The following is a 14,926-nucleotide window of genomic DNA, read 5'->3' on the forward strand; positions in this document are numbered from 1 at the left end:
AAACATTTACTTTCTTAGGCTTATTCGTAATTTTGTTTACACCTTCAGTATAATTTATGTTTTTATTTATTTGATGTTCTCTAAAAAATTTTTACATTTTTTTTATTTCTATCGCAGAGTGATGCGTCATGTTTCTTCTGTTGTACAGTACTTTGGTCAGCACCGATGGTGCTTTTAAGGTGTTATACAAATAAACTTGACCTTGAGCTTGATTTTGACCAGCCTTGCTCTATAAAATACAGTTTATCACCACTAATCTTTGTTATGTTAATAGAGGCAAAAGGGCTAGAAGACCCGGATTTCATATTCCAAAGTACACTAAAAAAAGTAATGCAAGCCATAATGAACAAATTGCAGTATTGAACTTTACCTCTGAATGAAATTAGTTGTCATAAACAAAATCCGGGCCTCTGATGTTGCCACTCCATTCAGATGTTTACTGAAAGTGAACCTTCCCATGCCCTGATAGGCCAGTGGATCTGTGACAACACAGATTAGATTAAACAAGATTAAATGAGATCACAATATATAGTTAATATATATTAGTTAGAAATGATCAATAATAAAACTAAATGATAATAGTATAATAAAAATCTTCAAATGATTTTGACAGGTGGTTTACAATGCCTAGAAGCTTTCTTAATAAATCATTAACAAAGATTGCTTATCGGATCATTAGTTAATGTTTACAAATGTCATTAAACTTCAATTCATAGAATTCACCTTTCTGCCAATTCATCTTGATGGCTAAATGTGTCACAAATGACCTCAATGCACCCTAGTGACACATCTTAACAAATCATTAACATATTCATGTTTTTGCAGTACCCAATCTAAACTTAAACTATTTATCATTTGTAAATGTTTAGAAACACTCACTAATTGTTTAGTCTCTTTATGGGCATTGTACTTTTAGCTGCTGTAACAATGTTTGTGCAAAGGGTGGTTAGTTTAGTTGAGCTAAATGCTTACTAAAGACATAAAACAGAGTAGGTTTAGAGTTGCTTCAGAGTTGGTTCAGAGTTGGATCCAGAGATTGTGATTAGGGTGTGTGCAACTAAAAGTCATGGAGCATGGAGAACGTCAGTTTGATTCACTTTTCTGCTGAAGATTAAAAATATAATGAATTGCATTTACAAGACAGGAATAAACACTGTTGATGCAGAAGGTAGCAGAAAGAAAATCTGCTCACAAAGAGCTCAAAGGAAAACAGGTAGTCATTTTAAAAGCTTTATATATTAAAACTTATTTTAGGCTGTGTGTATATTTAAATTAAATGTAAAGTTTAATATGAATTGTCAGTTCATATAATATTTACAGTGCCTTGCAAAAGTATTCATACCCCTTCATTTTTTTCACATTTTGTTTTGTTGCAGCATTATGTTAAACTGCTTTAAATTAGTTTTTCCCCACATCAATTTACACTCCATACACCATAATAATGACAAAGCAAAAACCAGATTTGCAAATTTTACAAATATATTAAAAATAAAACACTGAAATAAGTACATTGCATAAGTATTCATACCCTTAACTCAGAACATAGCTGAAGCACCTTTACAGCCTCAAGTCTTTGTGTGACAAGCTTTGCACATCTGCATTTGGCAATTATCTGCCATTCTTTGCCTCACCTTTTCACCTCTCAAGATTTGTCAGCTTGGATGGGGGCTGGCAGACATTTTCTAGAGTCCTAGTTGTTCCAATCGTCTTCCATTATGGATAATGGAGGCTACATGCTTCTGTGAACCTTCAATGCAGCAGATTTTTTTCTAAACTCTTCCCTAGATCATTGCCTTAATGCAAGTCTGTCACTGAGCTCTACAGGCAGTTATCTTGACCTCAGGACTTGGTTTTTGCTCTGATATGCATTTTCAGCTGTTAGACCTTTTCTGAGTGGTGTGTGCCTTTCTAAATCATACTCATTCAACTGAATTCGCCACAGTTTAACTCCACTCGAAGTGTAGTAACATCTAGAAGCAATATGAATGCTCCTGAGCTAAATTATGAGTGTCCCAGAAAAGGGTATGAATACTTTCTTTCTTTCTTTTCAGTTTTTTATTTTTGCCATTATGGAGTAGGGAGTGTAGATTGATGCGGGGAAAAAAGTAATTTAAAGTAGTTTAACATAAGGCAGCAACTTAACAAAATGTGAAAAAAATGAAGGGGTATGAATACTTTCGCAAGGCACTGTATTTGAATATATTATATGACTTATAAATAATCAGCAGCAAAAGAAGAGCAGTTTTGTCTCTAAAATTCTTGAACTGTAAACTGTCAGAGATTAGAGAAAAGTGGCTTTATTGCATTAGGAATATGTGACCCTTGGACCACAAAACCAGTCCTAAGTAGCATGGGGTATATGTTAGTAGCAATAGCCAAAAATACATTGAATGGGTCAAAATTATAGATTTTCTTTTTAATGCTAAAAGCCGTTAGGATATTAAGTAAAGACCATGTTCCACGAAGATATTTTTTTAAATTATAAACCGTAAATATATCAAAACTTAATTTTGATTAGTAATATGTATTGCTAAAAGCATCATTCGGACAACTTTAAAGGTGATTTTCTCAATATTTAAATTTTTTATCAGATTCAAGATTTTCAAATAGCCAAATATTGTCCTAAAATACCATACATCAATGGAAAGTTTATTTATTAAGCTTTCAGATGACGCATAAATCTCACTTTCAAAAAATGTGCCCTTATGAATGGTTTTGTGGTCCTGGGTCACATACAGTATGTCACTTTGCTCACAGCTAATGTGTCCAGTTTGAGTTTGTGATCTCTAATGCAGAATAACCTTCTCAAAATCAACCCTCCTTTTAGAGCCCAAAAACTCAGAGTTTGCTCAAACTAAATGCAAACTTACTTGGATAAAAGCTGAAACCGGCTTGGTGCAACAGGTCTCTGGTTCAGGTGTGTTTGATTGGGGCTGGGGCTAAACTCTGCAGAAAAAGTGGACCTCCAGGAGCAGGACTAGACACCCCTGGGTTAGGGGTAAGGGGATTGAAAAGTATAAACACCATTACATCTATGGAATATCCCCATAAGACAGGAAACCAGTGTGAGAGAGTATTTGTCAAAGGTGATATATTTGTCATTTCATTTGCTGCATCATTTCTATTAGTTCCATTCCAATATTTATCTGTTGTAAATGTTTATAAATTATAAACATTTACAATTCCTCTTCCACTAATAATGAACAATAACAAAACCGAGATTTTGGATTCATTAAAAAGTTTAATAGATTTTTAAGTTCATATATATCATTTATATATCAGCACAGTGAAATACAATTCACAACAACAATTTAATGGCAAGAGTTATACAAAATTGGATGGGAAATAATATTTGTCAGCATATTCTAAAGCACAATAGAATTATATCCAGACATAGATAAAGAAGTGGACACTCACATGATTCACACTAGCTGATCATTTTCATATGTAAACAGGCAGCTTATATTTTGCTGAAACAGTGGTATTCCTCTATCTATGCTTCAGAAGCCTTCGGTCTCTCCACAAAGTGGAGGTTCACCTTTTTGTCTGGAACAAGCACTGTGCGATTGAGTGACTGAACCTCACCTACAGTTGGGTCTGGTCTGAATTCAAACAACTTGATTAGCTGCAATGAAAAAATACAGTTAAAAGCACAATTTATAAAGTAATATAACTGTCTGGCACAAATTGAGAAATAAATGTGTGTCACTCTTACCCTTGCCAAAGCCAGATGCATCTCCAGTTCAGCAATGCGACGGCCAACACAGCCTCTGACTCCAAAGCCAAATGGGATTGACCCAAATGGATTGGGTCTCGTTCTGCCATCTCGCAGCCAGCGCTCAGGTTTGAACTTGCGTGGCTCTGGGAAGACTTTCTCATCATAGCTGATTGCATAGTGGCACAGAGTGAATGTTGTCTGTTAAAAAAAAAACAGCTGATTTAGTGATGCCAATTTCTAAACTGGCAAACCTTCATCCTAATAACATGGAGACAAATTACCTTTTTAGGGAAAAAGTGTCCACCAATGACAACATCATTTTCTGCAATAAGACGAGAATTCATGGGCACCACAGGGTACATCCTGCACATGAAATTACAAAGATTACCATACACAATTACACACTACTGCTCAAAAGTTTAGAATAATTAAGATTTTTTAATGTTTCTGAAAGAAGTCTCTTGCTACACACACACACACACACACACACACACACACACACACACACACACACACACACACACACACACACAAAGAATAATCTATTTGAAATATATTTTAAAATGTAGTTTCTGTGATTCCAAAGCTGAATTTTTAGCACTCATTTGACACTCCAGTCTTCAGTGTCACATGATCCTTCAGAAATCATTCTAATATGCTGAACTGGTGTTTAACTATTAGCAGTTATTAAAAATAATATGAATGGTTCTAATTAGCAATAATTTTTGCAGCTCAATATATTTGTAGAAACCATAAAACATTTTTTCAGGATTTTTTGGGCCACAAATTTCCTCTCACTCACCACCTGAGGGCTCCCTCGTTTGTGTATTGATTTTATTGTCCCGGACTTCATCTCCCATGTTCACTATAGCTGGAACTGACTTCTACCCACTTACATCCACTCCTTGTGAAGTAGTGTCTCTTGTTTTGTCCTGGCTGACACTTCCGAGCATTCAGTTGTTTCCTATTGCCTTGCTTGTGAATGACTTCGAAGTGTTACCTTGTTTCTGACCCTTGCCGCCTGCCTACTGATCTTGCCTTAGTTGTTTGGTTACTATAATTGTTGGCTGCTTGCCCTGACCCTCTGCCTGTATTTTGACTATGACTCTGCTTTGTTTTAGATATTGTTACTCATGGAGATCAATCTTGGCCTGTTTGTTTTTCTGTTGCCTCTTTTAATAAAGCTCGTTACACTTCAATGAATAGAAACCAGCAGTTAATAAAATTAGAAATTAGAAATTTTGAATAAATGTATTAATTTCTTCTTTTTTGTCTTGCTCAACCCAAATTTTTAAATAGTAGTGTATTACAGTTTAACACATATATTAAATTACATTTTAAAATATATTTAAAGAGAAAACCATTATTTTAAATATTACTATTTTCTGTATTAATGATCAAATGAATGCAGCCTTGGTGAGCATTAAAGATGTCTTTTAGAAGACCAGTGGTGCGTAGTATATGCCGAATTTGCTGTTTGGGTTGGCCACTGTCAGATTTTATTTTGACTTCTCAAAGATGTATTATATTACACAGCATAATTCTCAACCTTAATGCTTCCTTGATGACAACTTTGAGGTAAGGTATGCTGTTTGCTTCCTCTGCTGTTGGGATTCTGTCATCCTTCAAGACTCTGGTTACATCCTGATACAGAGTGTCTTGTACTTCTGGATGTCTTGAGAGGAGATACAGTGTCCACAACATAGTGTTGGAGGTCTACAACAAAAACAGGAAAACAAATGATTTCAAAACTCATACCACTTTGTTTAAATAGTAAAAGATGCATTAAATGCCGCTTACTGTGTCCACTCCAGCCAACAGCAGCTCAGAAATACTTCCATAAACATCTTTACTGCTCATCTTGACATTGGAAAGCAGGTAGGTGAGAAACTCCCCAGCAACCTCCTGATTTGCATCAACACGCTTCTGAATTTCCTCCATCTTCATGTCAATCCTTTTTCTGGCTATTTATAATCCATAAGTATGACAGATCATCAAACTGCAAAACATGCCTGTTACTCTTTAACATCTCTTTAACCTGGCTTACACATAAAACATTAACACATTCCTATAACTCAAATCCGTTAAAGTATTGTTAGGCTGCATTAATTAGGTCAGCCGGAACCGAAAACACCTCCCATAACATCTGATGCACTCGTTGCATCCTAAAAAGAATGGCATCTACGTTAATATTAGTCTGTTTCATTCTTATTCCGAGGTCACCGTAGCCACCAGATCCAGCCTGTATCCAGATCAGATGGTCACTGCAGTCCCTCGGATCCAGTCTGTACCCAGTTTAGATCATGGATCACCACCTGGAGATGACTTCAATAGCCGTGGATGTCAACCAGATGAGCTCCAGAGACGGATCATCAATGAAGACCTCGCCAACCTAGACGGCCATCGGTGCCACACCACGGGATCCTGATGAGTTCTCTACAATCAGACAACTGCTGGTTTCGTCTGGCCAGAGGAGAACTGGTCCCCCGACTGAGCCTGGTTTCTCCCAAGGTTTTTTTCTCCATTTCTGTCACCTGTGGAGTTTTGGTTCCTTGGCGCTGTCGCCTCTGGCTTGCTTAGTTGGGGAAACTTTCCAGCGATATCGTATACTATTTGAACTGAACTGGATGATATCACTGAATTCATTGATGAACTGCCTTTAACTGATTATTTACAATAATGCGTTACTTACACACTATTGTGCTGTTTAAATACTGTGCAGTTGCTTTGACACAATCTGTAATGTTAAAAGCGCTATATAAATAAAGGTGACTTGACTTGACTCTTGTAGTCTTTCTGAAGAAAATGCTTGAACTTACCAAATGTGAAAATGCCCTCCCAGCCATTAATGTACCACTTCCAAAAAGGCAAGTAATTGCGAGTCCAGTTTGGCAGAAACACCACAGGCGTGCTGTAGGTGAACATTTGTGCAATAGAATTAATGAAATCTTGTGTCTCAGCAGGAATTTCTTTCTCCAGGCAGCCAATGCGTGTCTCAAACAGAACGGATGAGATCCCTAAATGAGAAAAATATACATTTTTGTAGGTAAAGGGAAAACGTGTTAAAATATTGGCATGCGCATTGCCAATCATAATAATAATATAACGGCTAGAATTTGTTTTATAAAATGGATGGATAGGCATGAAAGATTTGTAACATTCTATTCCAAATAGATGCTATACCTTTGAACATATATACCTTTTTATGTATTAATGATGATACAAATAATGATATATGTTTCTTTTAAGCAATTATTTAACATAGTAGTGTAAGGTTGGCTCCTAATTATCCTCATGGGAAGATGGAGCTATTGAGGGCATTGTGAAAAATCAGTTATACCCTTGAGAATCTGTAAGCAAGTTGTATTTTCTTATGTTGTCTTATTTAATCTAATTTCAAGTGCTTATGTAAGGGAAATACCTTCAAGAGAGAAGCGGTAAAGCTCATTGGTCAAGTCAGAGACCAGATCACCGGTGGGACTCATTTCCCGCAGATAGTAAATCCGTTTGATGAAGTCCGTGACCACCACATTGACCACATCTCCGTACTGAACCGAGTCCTTTGGATGCAGCATGCGTTTGTTCAGCATTTGCCGCAGATTATACCATTTTTCTCCTTCTCTGTTGAAGAACGGCAACAATAAACAGCATAACTTGCAAGAGTAACATAAATTCACATAACATGGCTATAGTTCAGGTCAGTCCTCCTTTCAGAACCTGCAAAATGCATTATTTTACCTAAGTAAAAGGGATCATACAAAATGCAATTTATTGTTTATTTAGTACTGACCTGAATAAGATATTTAGCATAAAAAGGCATTTACATATAGCCCACAAGAAAAAAATAACAGTTGAATTTTAAAAAATGGCCCTATTCAAAAATGTTACATCCTCTAAATTTTTAATACTGTGTTATTACCTGAATGGTCCACAGCTGTGTTTTTTTTTTTTTTTGTTTGTTTGTTTAGTGATAGTTGTTCATGAGTCCCCTGTTTGTCCTCAACAGTTAAACTGCCCACTGTTCTCAAAAAATCTTTGGTTTTCCAGAAGTTTTGTGTATTTAAACCCTTTCCAACAATAACTGTATGCTTTCATCACACTGAGGAACTTACTGATGCTCCAGAAGAAGATAAAAACATGCATTAAGAGCCGGAGGGTGAAAACTTTTGAACAGAATGTGTAGCCTACGTTTTTTCTAATTTTTCCTAAATATATATTTTTTTGTTCATTTAGTACTGCCCTTCAAAAGCTACAGAATATATGTTTCCCAGAAGACAAAATAAGTTAAATTTACCCATTTACAAAAATGCTGGAAAACCAAAGAATTTGTGGTACCTATTCTGGATTTCAGGATTATTCTGAAGAACAGAGGGCGGTTTAACTGTTCAGGACAAACAAGGGACTCATGAACAACTATCACTAAACAAAAAACGCAGCTGTGGATTATTCAGGTAAGAACACATTATTAAGAACCAGGTCATTTGTATAAATTCAACTATATTTTATGTGAAATATCTTATTCAGGTCAGTACTAAATAAACAATAACATGCATTTTGTGTGATCCCTCTTATTTTGGTAAAGTAATGACCATTTTGCAGATTTGGAAAGGGGGTGTAAACTTTTGACCTCAACTGTACATACATCAAATGCATTTATAAAGGTCCTAGAATCTCCAGACATGACTAGTCTTGCATAGTTTATAGGTTATAAAATAAACCTATAGTACAGATACAGAACAATTGTGTCAAATGTTTTTACTCTGTGAAAGGGCCATAGCCAATGCCTTTCATGTCACGGTACTCTGTCCACAAAGTCATGTCTCCTCTGCAAGGAAACTTCTCATCTTTTCTAAGGAGTTCCTCCAGTAAGTCCACACTGTTTACGACAATGGCTTGGAAGTTTCCTGCATTCACTTTGTATAAAGGACCATAAAGCTGTTTTTCATACAACTGTAGAGATGAGAAACAAGTGGTGAAGAACAAAGATGTGCTAGTGAAGAAATATCTGGTTAATTTTGGGATAAATTGCATTGTTTTAGAGCAACAAGTAAACATCAGACTGAGATCACAAGTATAGTGAATTATTTAAAAGAGCAGAATTATACAAGTTGTTTTCTTTCTATTTAATGTCCTTAAAGGTAAAAACAGTGATGGTCTAAAAACATAAAGGGAGACATAAAGCATTTACAGTCACATGATAAACAATGCCTGTGGTATTTCTCTGTACCTGCAGCTCATGCATGCGATTCAGGTACCGTTTAAAGATCATTGTGTACAGCATCCTAAAGAATTTTATCTCTGGTAGGTCAGCCACAGTCTTGAGCTTCTCGTTGTTGTCGTGGGCAGCGACAGAAGCAGCATTACCCCCTGCCCCTCTTCTGATGTCCATGGCCACTGTCATGGGCCTCAGGAAACCGAATCCGATCCTTCTTTCCGCAAAGCTCACTGCAAAACGAACAGCCATTATGGAAGCAGGGAGAAAAAAAGAGGCAAAACACAGATCCTGTTTCACATGGGAGGGAGAGGGAGGTGGGGCAAAGCCTCTCAAGTTAACCCTTGACTATCTGCTGTAGTTTAATATCGAGTGTGGATTTGTTTTTAAAGGTAAAACACCATTATCATGTACATAATGATACTGAAAGAATATTTCCTATCAACTGGAAAATTTTCTCCATTTTAAAAATTTCATCATATACTCACTCTCTGTCTTTCCAAACATTTGTCTGTCCTCTGCGGCAAACAAAAGCTACTCTTTTTTATACAATGAAAGAGAATGTTCTCCAACTTCTCCTTTTGTGTTACACCAAAGAAAAATGCCAAGCAGGTTTAGAATTGCATTACGAGTGAGGAAACAATGAAAATTTTCTGGATGAACTATCCCTTTTACTGGACATGATTCAATATATACAAAGCAAATCTCAGGAGAACCGTAATTCATCGTTATTTCTGCAAATGAAACACATGACTGTAAACAATGGGAAAGACCGTTAGTGCAAATGTTGTTGCTTAACCAACAACAATAGAAAAAAATACACAAATTTGTCACAAGATGGATTTTATTACTCCAGTGTGAAATGCCTTTATTCTTTCTGTTTATCACTCGCCTGTTGCTCAGTCTGCATCATACACAAGTCTGTATTTCCACAATAGTCTTCACTCCTTTATCTCTGCAATGTTTTTGATGGAGCCAGCTGGGTCTGTCTTGTAGAGCATGAAGTGTCCTTGCACTTGAGCAGCGCTGAGTTCTGCATGTGCTGCCAGCGCTTGCTTGGCGAAATGCTCAGCTTCAGGTGCAGACTCGTGAGGGTAAAACCTCCGAAACATCTGAGTCAGCTGCCAGTGAGAGCAGTAGCCCACATACTGCTTCAGATCAACACGGCCAGGACGGACAAGAGCCGGATCAAGTCTTTAGCACACAAAGTAGAAAAAATGAAAACAATACAATGTTACCAGGGAAAACGCTAAAATTGGCTTATCACTACCATGCACTGTAAAACGTGGTTTATTAAAACTAATCTTTGTTGTGTTAATAGAGGCAAAATGGCAAGAAGACCAGGATTTTAGATTTTAAAGTACATCAAAACAAAAGTCATGCATGTCATGATGTAAAAATTTTAGAAATGAGCTTTACCTCTCAATGAAATTAGTTGTCATGAACACAATCCGGGCCTCTGAGGATGCCACTCCATCCAGAGAATTCAGAAGTCCACTGAAAGTGAGCCTTCCCATGCCCTGATAGGCCAGTGGATCTATTACAACACATAGCAAGAAAGATTAACTGACATCAAAAAGAGCAGTTATATTTAATGGTGCTGTAAATGCCATGGCTAAGAACCAATCTAATACCATAATTAAGCACATGTGACAGTAAGTATTCAGAAGCATAACAGTCTGTGAAGCAGACATACTCTCTGTGGGCTGCAACTCGCGGCTGACAAAGGCTGCATCCACGTCCTCTAGCAGGATGATGCTTTGCTGTGGTGCGACACTCAGCAGATGGTTGAGGCGATCATCAGACAGGCTGCGGTCACTGAGACTCATCAGACAGATGCTGTAACCCAGCTCGCCTGCTAGCGCAGTTCTGAAATACCACAAAGAATTGCAATGGTACTTGGGAATCCATATTGTACATTCAACTAATTGCTTTCTTGCAGTCATATTATACTATTACCACAAAACTAAAAATACCACAAAGAATTGCAATGGTACTTAGGAATCCGTATTGTACACTGAACTTATTGCTTTCTTGCAGTCATATTATACTATTAAAATCAGATGTTCATAAGTTTGGGGTCTCTAATGCTCACCAAGACTGCATTGATCCAAAAACGTTTTTTTTTTTTTTCTATTGTAATATGTATTAAAATGTCAATTATTTCTGAGATGGCAAAGCTGGTTTTAGCTTTTTTAGCTTCATTACTCCAGTCTTCAGTATCACATGACTCTTCAAAAATCATTCTAATATGCTGATGTGGTGCTCAAGAAAAATGTATTATTACTATCAAAGTTAAAAACAGCTGTGCCGTTCAATATTTTTTGTGGAAACCATGATACATTTTTTCCAGGACCTGATGAAGATAAAGTTCAAAAGAACAAAATGTATTTGAAATAGAATACAAGAATACAATTTGGTCCTCTAAGATGTGGTGGCAAAAATGTATAGTTTTAAAGTAGCAGTCTAAGGAAGCCATTGAATAAAAGAATAAAAAATTAAATTTTGAGTTTGAATTCTGGTTTTATTCTTGCGATTCCGAGATCATATCTCACAATTCTGATAAGAAAAATGAACTTGTCATTCTCTCTTTTTCCCTCAGCTCAAAATCATGAGTTTACATCCCACACTTCTGGCTTTTTAAACTTGCATTTGTGGTGAAAAAGTCTGAAAGATAAAATAGGTAAATGTTATGCAAAATGTATTTCATGCTGTAACTGTAGGGCTAATAAAATAGGTCCCCTATGAACTGCATATGTGAATTTTATGTACACCTATACATGTCAATTCGTAAATTCCTGCTTCAGTAAACAGTAACCTGCATTTTATGTTCGTATCTTCCTGCAATTTATATTATAGTTAATATTGTGTTCATCTATTTGTACATTCTAACTGTAGTTAATTATCATCTGTAAATTATGCTCACAGTACTTCATCTGTAAATATTATCCATAGTTTCTCCCTGTACATATTCCCTATAAGTGCACTTATAATATATTATATGCTCCTGGTTAGACCTAAACTGCATTTCGTTGCCTTGTACTTGTACATGTGTAATGACAATAAAGTTGAATCTAATCTAATCTATTGTTTAAATCTAATTTATGCTTTTAAATTAGGCTAATCACAGCAGGTTTTATTCATAGTCTGTCAGTTTTAATGTCTGCTTTTAGTTTTAAATGGTGTCCTTGACAACAGTATTCTATAAAAGTGATTTGCATTCCGATTCTGACATCCAAAGGCACAACAATACATTTTCTCATATTCCATGGATTTGACCCATTTTCCCCCCTTTTTACCAGTGTTTTTCTGCCACCACAATGCGCAAACAGCTAGTAGTGATGATGTGATTTTTACAATTTTAGTACTGACTGGTATCGACATAGGTACTTTTGACAACACCACTATTAAAGCTATACTTAGAAGACATTATTATTAATAGTAAAATCAATTATAAACAAAGCAACTATGCTTACATAAAGCTGCTCTTTCCACAGCCTGGGGGTCCATACAGCAGATATCCCCTCCTATATGGAATGCCTGATTGAAACATGTTCAACAACAACAACAACAACAAAAAAATATTAAAACATAAAACAAACCAGAAAAAGCAATACTTTTATTTATTATTACAATGATTTCAAATTGCATTAGAGGTGTGCAGGCATTTTTCCTGATATGCAATTTGAAAAATTGCCGTTTTTTTCCCCTTTTCACCTCTGTCAGTGTACCACTTAGGATTGCCAATGAACTCCTTTACATCATCCACAATCTTCTCTGCCACACCATTCTCCAGCACTACTGAAGACATTGGTCGTCGTCGCCTTGGAAAACCAAACGGCCTCCACTCTGCTCCAAGTGCAGTGTACATCACAGTTCGACCATCTTCCTGCTTCAAAGCAAGTTCACGTGCTGCACAGACACAGAATCAGTCACTAAGACTGCAATAAACTGTATAGTTGAGGTCAAAAGTTAACATACACCTTGCAGAATCTGCAATTTTTTTACCAAATTAAGAGGGATCATAAAAACCTTAATAAGATATTTCACATAAAAGACATATAACCCACAAGGGAAAATAATAGTTGAATTTATAAAAAAAGACCCCATTCAAAATTTACATAAACTTGATTCTTAATAGTGTTTTTTTTTTTTTTTTTTTTTTTAGTGATAGTTGTTCATAAGTCCCTTGTTTGTCCTAAACAGTTAAACTGTCTGCTGTTACTTCAGGTCCCACAAATTCTGGTTTTTCACCATTTTTGTGTATTTGAACCCTTTCAAACAATGACTGTGTGATTTTGAGATCCATCTTTTCACACTGAGGACAACTGAGGAACTCATATGCAACTATTACAGAAGGTTCAAACACTTACTGATGCTTCAGAAGGAAAAAACGATACATTAAGAGCTGGGGGGGGGGGAACTTTTTGAATTTGAATAACAGGGTAAATAAATTTAACTTATTTTGTCTTCTGGGAAATATTCAAGTGTCTTATGTAGCTTCTGAAGGGAAATATGAAAGAAAGAAATATGATATTTAGGCAAAATAAGAAAAGTGGACATGTTCATTCTGTTCAAAAGTTTTCACCCCCAGCTCTGAATGCATTATGTTTCCTTCTGAAACATCACTGAGTGTTTGAACCTTCTGTAATAGTTGCAAATGAGTCCCTCAGTTGTCCTCAGTGTGAAAAGATAGAAAAGCATACAGTCATTGTTGGAGAGGGTTCAAATACACAAAAATGTGGTTGGACCTGAAGGATTTTTCTGAAGAACAGTGAGTAGTTTAACTGTTCAGTTCAATTGTACCTCACAACACTGCTGAGAAAAGGAAAAATTAATAAAAAAGAAAATCTAGTTTCTCATACCTTCTTGAAGTATGTTGAAGAATATTTGCCGGTCTCGACCCAGAGCCGTGAAGGTGACAGACTCCCAGGGCGTTCCAGTGTGCAGGTCCACCATCTGTTTTTCTCTGGTCCTCTCCACTCTGATCCACTTTCTGCCATACCTGACAAGTGACAACACAAAGCCTCAATCAGAGAGATGGATAACTATGTGCTGGACTGGTCTCTGAGAGAAAGTCAAAACAGCAGCACACTGAATGTAAGCTGCCTTAAGTAACATCACAATATATTCTGATCTTACCAAATGATGTGGTTGCCTGGACTTGGATGGAAGTCAAATTGTGTATGGACTCGTCCACTCTCATGCTGCATGTATGAGGTCTCCACACTCAGATGCTGAGTGTGTTTGGCATGTTTAGTGATCCAGCTTAAGAGCCAGTGATAGCTTTTATCTCTGCTTGGGACCTCCAGTGTGATCATGTAATTTCTTCTAAAGAAGATCATGCCAACCTGTGCTCCCTTTCTGGCAACTGCAAGTGCTGTGCCAACACCAACTAGTCCAAATCCTGCCCCAAAGTAAGGGTTGTCCTTGAGGGCTCCAAGAAAATCTGACAGGGTCATGATGAAGGTATCTTCAGGTTGTCTTATATTTTATCAGGAAAATATTTTTTTGTTTCTGCCGTGAAATATGCATCCTGCATTCACAGCAAATGAGGTGAAACCATTTTAATTTTAATTTTTATTTAATTCAGCTTTGAGACTTGTCATTGATCAGCTCTTTTTATTTAAATAAATGCAGATTTAAAACGCCTCTATAATTACGGCAGAGCAAATATCACACGGCGTTTTACAAACAACAAACAACATTCTTTCTGTTAGCTTAAAATAAACGAAAACGATGCGAATAAGATGCAACAAACGAGACCCTTTCTACAGTAACCCAGCGGTGTATCTCATTGCAGAGTGAGCAAATCAATGTTTTGAGTGAATCGAATCTTTTCAATGACTCATTTGAACTGATTCACATATTAATCCTACTTTAAATTCGTTTGATTTCGAACCAGACCAACTGTTCAAAAGAACCGATTCACTAAAATGAAATGAGCAAATCACATGGCGACCTCTGTGTTGTTTCCGTTGTTCAGGAAAATAGTT

The 14,926-nt window shown here is 36.5% G+C and overlaps 2 protein-coding genes across 2 annotated transcripts; both read right to left on the reverse strand.

Moving 5' to 3' along the window:
• Positions 1 to 1,109: 1,109 nt before the first annotated feature.
• LOC141340361 (sterol 26-hydroxylase, mitochondrial-like) lies at positions 1,110 to 9,563 on the reverse strand. The gene is made up of 9 exons (XM_073845290.1): positions 8,946 to 9,563; positions 8,478 to 8,668; positions 7,140 to 7,339; positions 6,538 to 6,735; positions 5,519 to 5,682; positions 5,268 to 5,434; positions 4,000 to 4,081; positions 3,716 to 3,916; positions 1,110 to 3,625 (listed from the first exon to the last, which is right to left on the reverse strand). The coding sequence occupies exons 1-9, from the start codon at positions 9,180 to 9,182 to the stop codon at positions 3,494 to 3,496; spliced, it is 1,572 nt and encodes a 523-aa protein (XP_073701391.1). The 5' UTR covers positions 9,183 to 9,563; the 3' UTR covers positions 1,110 to 3,493.
• A 193-nt stretch (positions 9,564 to 9,756) lies between these two features.
• bcs1l (BC1 (ubiquinol-cytochrome c reductase) synthesis-like) lies at positions 9,757 to 14,719 on the reverse strand. The gene is made up of 7 exons (XM_073845291.1): positions 14,073 to 14,719; positions 13,796 to 13,935; positions 12,648 to 12,842; positions 12,407 to 12,470; positions 10,627 to 10,799; positions 10,350 to 10,467; positions 9,757 to 10,124 (listed from the first exon to the last, which is right to left on the reverse strand). The coding sequence occupies exons 1-7, from the start codon at positions 14,390 to 14,392 to the stop codon at positions 9,872 to 9,874; spliced, it is 1,263 nt and encodes a 420-aa protein (XP_073701392.1). The 5' UTR covers positions 14,393 to 14,719; the 3' UTR covers positions 9,757 to 9,871.
• Between the last annotated feature and the right edge of the window lie 207 nt (positions 14,720 to 14,926).

This window comes from Garra rufa, chromosome 8 (genome assembly GCF_049309525.1).
Source record: "Garra rufa chromosome 8, GarRuf1.0, whole genome shotgun sequence".
Classification (NCBI taxonomy): Eukaryota; Metazoa; Chordata; class Actinopteri; order Cypriniformes; family Cyprinidae; genus Garra; species Garra rufa.

Excerpts from the sequence above, each read along its gene's own strand:
- bcs1l (XM_073845291.1), bottom strand. The coding sequence starts at position 14,392 with ATGACCCTGTCAGATTTTCTTGGAGCCCTCAAGGACAACCCTTACTTT. Across the intron at positions 10,800-12,406 it reads TGTGGAAAGAGCAGCTTTAT|AACTGCGCTAGCAGGCGAGC; the intron begins GTAAGCATAGTT and ends GTGGTATTTCAG. Across the intron at positions 10,468-10,626 it reads CGAGTTGCAGCCCACAGAGA|ATCCACTGGCCTATCAGGGC; the intron begins GTATGTCTGCTT and ends GTGTTGTAATAG.
- LOC141340361 (XM_073845290.1), bottom strand. The coding sequence starts at position 9,182 with ATGGCTGTTCGTTTTGCAGTGAGCTTTGCGGAAAGAAGGATCGGATTC. Across the intron at positions 8,669-8,945 it reads ATCGCATGCATGAGCTGCAG|TTGTATGAAAAACAGCTTTA; the intron begins GTACAGAGAAAT and ends TCATCTCTACAG. Across the intron at positions 3,917-3,999 it reads GACACTTTTTCCCTAAAAAG|ACAACATTCACTCTGTGCCA; the intron begins GTAATTTGTCTC and ends TTTTTTTAACAG.